General features: G+C 39.4%; 3 protein-coding genes across 3 annotated transcripts; 2 read left to right on the forward strand and 1 right to left on the reverse strand.

Moving 5' to 3' along the window:
* The first annotated feature begins 1,611 nt into the window (after nucleotides 1–1,611).
* On the forward strand, nucleotides 1,612–2,331 carry LOC115243992. The gene is made up of 2 exons (XM_029821327.1): nucleotides 1,612–1,848; nucleotides 1,969–2,331. The coding sequence occupies exons 1-2, from the start codon at nucleotides 1,612–1,614 to the stop codon at nucleotides 2,329–2,331; spliced, it is 600 nt and encodes a 199-aa protein (XP_029677187.1).
* A 3,251-nt stretch (nucleotides 2,332–5,582) lies between these two features.
* On the forward strand, nucleotides 5,583–6,465 carry LOC115243993 (proto-oncogene tyrosine-protein kinase ROS-like). Its single transcript, XM_029821328.1, has 2 exons — nucleotides 5,583–5,753; nucleotides 6,028–6,465. The coding sequence occupies exons 1-2, from the start codon at nucleotides 5,583–5,585 to the stop codon at nucleotides 6,463–6,465; spliced, it is 609 nt and encodes a 202-aa protein (XP_029677188.1).
* An 842-nt stretch (nucleotides 6,466–7,307) lies between these two features.
* On the reverse strand, nucleotides 7,308–8,015 carry LOC115243994. Its single transcript, XM_029821329.1, has one exon. It carries the CDS (start codon nucleotides 8,013–8,015, stop codon nucleotides 7,308–7,310), a length of 708 nt encoding a protein of 235 aa, XP_029677189.1.
* Nucleotides 8,016–8,190: the final 175 nt, after the last annotated feature.

The raw sequence follows: 8,190 nt of genomic DNA on the forward strand, positions 1-8,190 counted from the left end.
CGGAGCACGAGACATGCTCCGGTCAGGGACACCACACTCCTCCCTAATCAACGACCTAATTAATTAATATATATTGAGCGCGAGATGCACTGACGCTAGCTCAGTAACATAGCTCATTAACATCACTCGCTACTCGCTCGCTCATATCAATAGTATCGAAATACGTATCGCGCCCGACTATTATAATCGCGACTAAGTGAAAGTGTACAAGAATCTGTGAAATATATCAATTTATACCTGTTACGTCCTGGCGACTCCACGATTCCTTTCTTCCGCGACGTCGCAGTAACGATCGTCAGTTGGTGATAAGAATGAACCGTTCAATAAACAAAGCATCTTGTGTCATACGTTTCTTTTAAACACTGTCATTTGTCAGTAACTACATCCACGAGTATCCGTGGGAAAGACGCAAGGAAATCGGTGATGCAAACCATGCCGGTCCCGAAATAAATAAAAAATAATATCTACCCCTTGCAGTAGAATTTCCGGCGGAAAAACAACGAGATAACAAGAACTTTTAACGAAATGTTTAATAAACTCAGCTGCATTAATACTGATAATAATTTTCTAACGGACAAGTAATAAACACAGCTGCATCAACGTTGACAAAAATAATTATAAGGAAGTAAGACCCTTTTCTAATCAGATCATGTGCGCGAGGGTCCCCAGAAAGGCTAATGTTTAAGGAACTTTTGAAATAATAACGAACTCACCAACCGACGATCAGCACGAGTAAAAATACGAAAATAGGAGACACCCCCTGCCGGATGAGGACACTGGCACGATTCTAATTCGTTAAAATCTTGAAGGACCCCTACTTTTGCATAATTTCAATTCGTTAAAGTTTCTGAAAGATAGAACCGCGAACAACCACACACACATATGTCCACAAAGGATCCTAATCCTTTGGGCGTATAAATCCCTAAAGACCTCTTCCTTAGCGGCTAGAGGCACAACAAACCTCAGATAATACAATCGGATCTTGATGGAAATAACGCTCAAATCATTCAGAATAATTTATCTATTATATGCCCCTTCTCATTCCGTATGTCAGATTTTATTGACATGAAAGTTGACGACATGAATTCTATGAAGCCGCTAATTTATTGGATATTCGAAGATTTCCTGATTCTGACAGACATTAATGTTTCTATGTGCAATTTGATTTTACAAACTAAAGACATCGACAATAAACTATATTTCAATTCTTTTACGTTTGATATGACAATCATTTACATTTTATTTGACAATAATCATATATATGTATTTAAAAAAAAGTATGCACTTCTCGAGAGCGTAGACGCATCCAAATACATCGAAAAAATAGAATCTGATATATGGTGGATTAATAAAATCCATGCTCTCGGTGAATCTTTGCAATCGTATCCTCCGAGATGTCTGACATCTAACAAAAAAGTTTACAACGTAGAAAAACCAACGTATGTACATGGTAACGATGAACAACATTATCGTAAATCTTCCGAAGCCGATCCCTAAGAGTGGATGCAAAAACTACAACTTACCTACCACGCTATATACAATCAACATAAGCCATCGCTTGGATAATGAGCTTAATAAGTTCGATAATTTCACCGTGCATACATACGAGCGATGTTACAAGATTCAGAATTTAACGCCGCTTACAGAATACAAGTTACTGGTAATTTTTACTCTAATCAATTATCGATGGGACCGTTATTCTATTCGGAAGTGATACTGACAATGAGAACTAAATCGGGCAAGCTCGAAGCACCGGAAAATGTGACAGTTGAGGCTCTGACGCCTACTATAGCGATAGTTTATTGGATGCTACCCAAAAAACTAATCTGCGTGCCCGTGATCTACGAAGTACATTGGACGTTAATTACTAATAGTACGCGATAAATAAAAAAGCTACTTATTAATAAAACAGAGCATAAGAAAGACAGCAAATTTTTCACAATAATCAAATCGTTGATACCAGAACAGAAATATAGGGTATTTGTACGCATATATTCAGCCAACTTCAGCAATCATTATAATAACAATTTGAGCAAAACTTTGTACATGTATTCGGAATCAAACAATATAACTTTGAACGAGGTTAGCATAAACGGTATGAATATCTCGTGGATTCCTAGTGTTAATTTGACAATTCATTATGTTTTGGAATACAAAAATGTTGAGATGCAGAAGTGGCAAACTGTAGACGACTTTGAGCAGAATAAAAGGGAGAAAGTAACGTACTACATAGAAAACTTACTACCAGGAACTCTATACGAGTTTCATTTGATATTGAAATACCCCAAATACGAGAAAGACTTTATATGGCCATCTAATAGAAGATTATAACGGCCGTACGGTTGTTTATCGCAACGGCGGTATTTAACGTTTAAAAATGGGCGCTCGGCGCCTCTGCCCCTGCCCGGCCGGTGTTCGCCGGGCGGCAGACTTCCGGCGGTCTACTGCCGGGTAACAATGGGGCTCTGCCCCTCGGCCGGGGTTCGCCGGGCGGCAGACTTCCGGCGGTCTACTGCCGGGTAACAATGGGGGGTGCATTGTTACAAGATTTACTTTTTCAACACTGACAAATAAGCAAATGAAGATATTATAATATTATATGCTTATTATGGATATAAAAATGCTTACAAAATTTAAAAACTTAGTAATTTTTAATAATAAAGTTAAAAATAGAAATAAGTTTTTAAATAAAATGAAAAAATTAAGAGTATATTTTTGTGTAACAAAGGTGATATTTCGAGGACTCCTGAGATATTGATTATGCAATATTACCTTGTAACGATGCATTCCCCCCATCGTTACTGCACCGTACCCGGCCGCCGATCCGCCGGAAAGAGAATTAGTAATAAATAGAGCGCGTTTCTAATTATCGGGACCAGATCTTCCGCACCGCCAGAGTCTGTAAGACGCCTGAAAACCGTCTAGATCCTTAACCGCTCAGAGAGAGAGAAAACGGGGTTGGGAGTACTCAGCCTCCGCCGAGAGTTTGCGGCATCTCCGAGAGCGATCCGTCCGAAACCTTTAAAGAGAGGCAAACGGGAACGGGCAGACCGCCCACCGGGTTGACCGAAATTACCGCCCAATAGCTAACGGCCTCTGCCGAAATCGCTGGCCGCGATCCGTAATCGATATTCTATCGATCCGCCAAAATCGCGAACCGCGCAACGCATTCGTGCGTTGCATTGAATACACCGCACCCGATACGACCGCACCACGATCCGTTCAGCATTGTACACGCATTTATATTATAATCATTTATACATCGCACACCGCCGCATCGCCGTACGGGCAACCGTTACACACACACCGCGATACACCGACACGCTTGTACCATTCGCTCATACATAACGAGCTTACATCGACACTCTGCGCCCAACTAATTATTGTTATACATTTGCGCGCTCACTCACTCGTCAAACGTCTCACACGCGCAAATATACACACGCCCACTCGCACACTTCGTTTATACATATACACGCACACTGTACAAACACACATTAACACGCAATAAATTATATTTTCTTAAACAATACTTTCGTTCGTATCTCGATACCCTCTTTCACGAGCCCCGGATCCCGACCGAGTTATACGTCACCGCCTCGCGAAAGCGGTTTATTACAACCTATCAATCACCTTAAGCATTGTCGTTATAGTTACTGTAATCTGCGTCTGCTACTTTTACTACTGTAAGTATATTTGATATGCATTTTGTTCTTTAACTGCAAAAAGAGAGAGATTATATCTAATGTATTATAGTATATAGAGATTTTCTGAAAAAAGTTAATTTATTTGTTGGAAAGGCGATGGAAATTTTGCAATGCATACCATTTGTTCAAGATTGAAACGTTGAATTTAATCAATAAATTTAAACCGTAAATTCAACCGACAAATCTGAACGGTAAGAGCCGCAAGCAAAACACGAGCGAGAATAAACATCGTCGCGATCAGCCGATCGGCGCGTAATCGCGTGATCATAACAAAGAAAAAGTGTGACAATCGCATTCTTCTTAGAATGAAAAACGGTGACAAACACCTATATTCTCGAACGTTCGGCGCCGAAAATCTCCTATTATGGAAATCGGTCGACCGCGACTCTTTTCCGTCGTTATTCAGTCTGCCTACGACAACGATTCGAGCCGGTCGAAATTCATCGACTTTTTGCATTCGCATTTTGCTTACTCGTCTCAAATTCGGTCCGAATTGTCTCGCATACGATCGCACTCATATTCTCGCGGCGAGCAATTTGGTCACATCTCAAATCGTATTCTTTAATAATTAAGTGCTAAGACATTGTGACTGTTAATTGTTTGGAGTCCGAGAGTCGACGCTCGTTATCCGCATAGCGAATGTCTTCTGCCTAGCGCAACATTACATCCAGCGTTCGCGGTCAAGATTTCCGCTCTCGCGAGAGTTTCTAGCAAGAAGCTCATCAAGATTTTCGATCCGCATTAAAGGCAGTAATTAACCTTACATTTCAAAGATCTCCGTAGGAATCGCGTAATACGTGCCGACACTCGCTCCTATCATTCAAAATAAAAGAACATTGCAAACAATCTGCACTCGATTCTTTTCTCAATCTCCTTGTCTTCCAGCGGATCTACGGATCCGCGTTACACACAGCTTCTCGCTCATCGCTGACCGTTTCTAAAGATTCGGGCGATTTCGTCGAGGTCGACTCCCGAACACTATTAAATAAGTATATTGCAATTTTATAACAGTGTATCGACAACGCAAAAGAAGTAACGAGCAAGTTTTGCCTCCGACAATGACCGACCTCGAATTAGCGATTTTACATGAGATATCGAACGGTAACATTCAATTCAATACGTTACACAATCCTATGTTGCAAGATAATTCGGATGAATATGTACTGACCAAAATCAAACGTGAAGAAATCAGATTAGAAAAACTTTTAGCCAGCGGCGCATTCGGAATGGTAAAAGCTAATTTTTACAATGTTATACGCTAATTTCTAGATTTATAGAAATTGAAATACATACGCATTTCTCGATAAATATAATTAGATGAATAATTTTTTATAAGAGATTATAAGTAATGCAAAATTTTTGTGAAATAACATATACACATGCACTCTACCATGTATTTTTCGTTATTATTTAATACAAAATAAAATATATAATGTCACTTAACATTAAACTATATATTTTTTAATGAAGTATAAATTTAAATTTATTTTAAATATTTCGCAAGTGTTTCGAGGAACAGTAAAAAATTTAGAAAAACCGGGCATAGAAATACCCGCTGCCATAAAAATGCTTCGAAAAGATGCTTCCTCGAAAAAGAAAAAGAAGTTTTTAGAAGAGGTGAGGCTTATGAATCACTTCCGACACAAACATGTGCTAAGATTGCTTGCCGTCTGCTTATACAAAGATTCTGCATTAATCGTGTTGGAATTAATGGAAGTAAGAATTTAGAAAAATCGGGCGTAAAGATACCCGCTGCTATAAAAATGCTTTGAAAAAATGCTTCCTCGCAAGAGAAAAAGAAGTTTTTAGAAGGGGCTAGGCTTATGAATCGCTTCCGACACAAACATGTGCTAAGATTGCTGACCGTCTGCTCAAATGACCGACCTCGAATTAGCGATTTTACATGAGATATCGAACGGTAACATTCAATTCAATACGTTACACAATCCTATGTTGCAAGATAATTCGGATGAATATGTACTGACCAAAATCAAACGTGAAGAAATCAGATTAGAAAAACTTTTAGCCAGCGGCGCATTCGGAATGGTAAAAGCTAATTTTTACAATGTTATACGCTAATTTCTAGATTTATAGAAATTGAAATACATACGCATTTCTCGATAAATATAATTAGATGAATAATTTTTTATAAGAGATTATAAGTAATGCAAAATTTTTGTGAAATAACATATACACATGCACTCTACCATGTATTTTTCGTTATTATTTAATACAAAATAAAATATATAATGTCACTTAACATTAAACTATATATTTTTTAATGAAGTATAAATTTAAATTTATTTTAAATATTTCGCAAGTGTTTCGAGGAACAGTAAAAAATTTAGAAAAACCGGGCATAGAAATACCCGCTGCCATAAAAATGCTTCGAAAAGATGCTTCCTCGAAAAAGAAAAAGAAGTTTTTAGAAGAGGTGAGGCTTATGAATCACTTCCGACACAAACATGTGCTAAGATTGCTTGCCGTCTGCTTATACAAAGATTCTGCAAGGCTTATGAATCGCTTCCGACACAAACATGTGCTAAGATTGCTGACCGTCTGCTCAGACGAAAATTCTCCATTAATTGTGTTGGAATTAATGGAAATTGGTGATCTGCTACAATATTTGAGGGATAGTAGAAAATTGCAACCATCAGATTTGCACGCTCTGCGTCTGCAAGATTTGTACGCCATGTGCGAAGATGTTGCGCGAGGTTGTTGCTACCTAGAAGATTTGCATTTTGTTGGTAAAACTTAAGATTAAGGGCGACCTCACCGATTTCAACGATCTTGATATATGTTGTCAAGGATATAATTCTGAGTAACTTTGTCTTCTAATTTAATCGGCGCTCGTTGTTTACTACAAAGTTATGAACAATTAAAGATAGTGACTGACTGATGCTTGGGACATAAAACTGCACACATTTTCGCATGAATTATCAACTTTTACATCAAAAAACGAAAAGAAAATGATAGAAAATTACAATGAACTAAGTAGGTTTATATATTTCAATCAGTATTATTCAGATATTTGATACATAGTTGGAAGCACGCGCTCGCGCGCGCACACACACACACACACACACACACACATACACAGGGTGAGGTACAAGGGGGTCCTTCGGCCCCCCTCCTGCACCCACCCCGCCGGTAGGCACGGTGGACCTTGCTTTACAATGTAGCATGTACTTTGTAAATTGTAAAGCGAGGTCCACCCTGCCTACCGGCAGGGTGGGTGCGGGAGGGGAGCTGAAAACCCTCTTTGCACGCCACCACCCCGTGTGTGTGTGTGTGTGTGGGCGCGTGTGTGTGTGTGTGTGTGTGTGTGTGTGTGTGTGTGTGTGTGTGTGTGTGTGTGTGTGTGTGTGTGTGTGTGTGTGTGTGTGTGTGTGTGTGTGTGTGTGTGTGTGTGTGTGTGTGTGTGTGTGTGTGTGTGTGTGTGTGTGTGTGTGTGTGTGTGTGTGTGTGTGTGTGTGTGTAATACATAGAGGTTGAATAGGCAGAAACAATATTAATTAAAGAGAGACATGCATGCGATGGAAGAAAGGCGTAAGTCAGATTTGTAGAAAGAGGCAAGTCGGAGAAAAACGTATGAATCATTCACACTTCAGCATTGAGATCGAGTAAATGCGCATAGAGCCCATTTTTAAAAACGACCGATGAAGATTCGTTGCGTAAGTTTAGAGGAAGACGATTCCATAATCTGATCGCACTAAGTCTGTAAGACCGCCTGTAAAGTTCTGTACGACATTGAGGCACCGAGAGAAGGTCTTCAGCAGATCTCATGGATCTGGATGATGAACAGACTTTAATGGAGAATAGCCTGTAAAGAAGATCTGGTTGCTGATATTTAAGAATATTGAAAAGAAGACAGGCAACGAGGTACTCCCTTCTTTTGTCAACCTTGAGCCAGCGGAGCCTTGTATAGTATGGCGAGATGTGTTCATCGATCTTGATACAAAAGATAAACCTCATACATGCGTTCATGGCTCGATATAATTTCAGATTAAGTTCAGCAGTGATGTCAGTAAGTATGGCGCAACAATAGTCAATGTGCGGATAGATGAGAGAGACAACAAGTTTTATTTTTAGTGTATCAGGAATAAGATGTCTGCATAGCTTGAGCTGGTGTAGCGTAGAGCGAACCTTGTTCGTAATGTGCGATACTTGCAGATCCCAAGATAGGTTGTTCGCAATCCAAACTCCTAGGTACTTTACGTGAGCAGAATATGTCACATCGACTCCAGCAACAGTAATTTTTGGAACTGAAGTTAGATCAATTGCGTTTATGTATCTTGACGTACCCATAATAATTGATTGCGTTTTATTCGCATTTAGTAACAGTTTGTTTGAAGTGGCCCACGTGAGAATTGAGATGATGTCACTATTTACTCTGTTAACGGTATCGGCTAGATCTTGAGGTTTACAGTGATGGTAGATTTGCAGATCGTCAGCATATAGATTGTATTCACAGTGTCGCAGC

Source organism: Formica exsecta, unplaced genomic scaffold, assembly GCF_003651465.1.
Source record: "Formica exsecta isolate Colony F162 unplaced genomic scaffold, ASM365146v1 scaffold781, whole genome shotgun sequence".
NCBI classification, from domain to species: Eukaryota; Metazoa; Arthropoda; class Insecta; order Hymenoptera; family Formicidae; genus Formica; species Formica exsecta.

What these genes read in the sequence shown, in the direction of transcription:
- LOC115243992 (XM_029821327.1), top strand. Translation starts at nt 1,612, where the DNA reads ATGTTACAAGATTCAGAATTTAACGCCGCTTACAGAATACAAGTTACT. An exon ending in GCGTGCCCGTGATCTACGAA is followed by an intron (nt 1,849 to 1,968) that starts GTACATTGGACG and finishes ATACCAGAACAG; the next exon opens with AAATATAGGGTATTTGTACG.
- LOC115243993 (XM_029821328.1), top strand. Translation starts at nt 5,583, where the DNA reads ATGACCGACCTCGAATTAGCGATTTTACATGAGATATCGAACGGTAAC. An exon ending in CCAGCGGCGCATTCGGAATG is followed by an intron (nt 5,754 to 6,027) that starts GTAAAAGCTAAT and finishes AATATTTCGCAA; the next exon opens with GTGTTTCGAGGAACAGTAAA.
- LOC115243994 (XM_029821329.1), bottom strand. Translation starts at nt 8,015, where the DNA reads ATGGGTACGTCAAGATACATAAACGCAATTGATCTAACTTCAGTTCCA.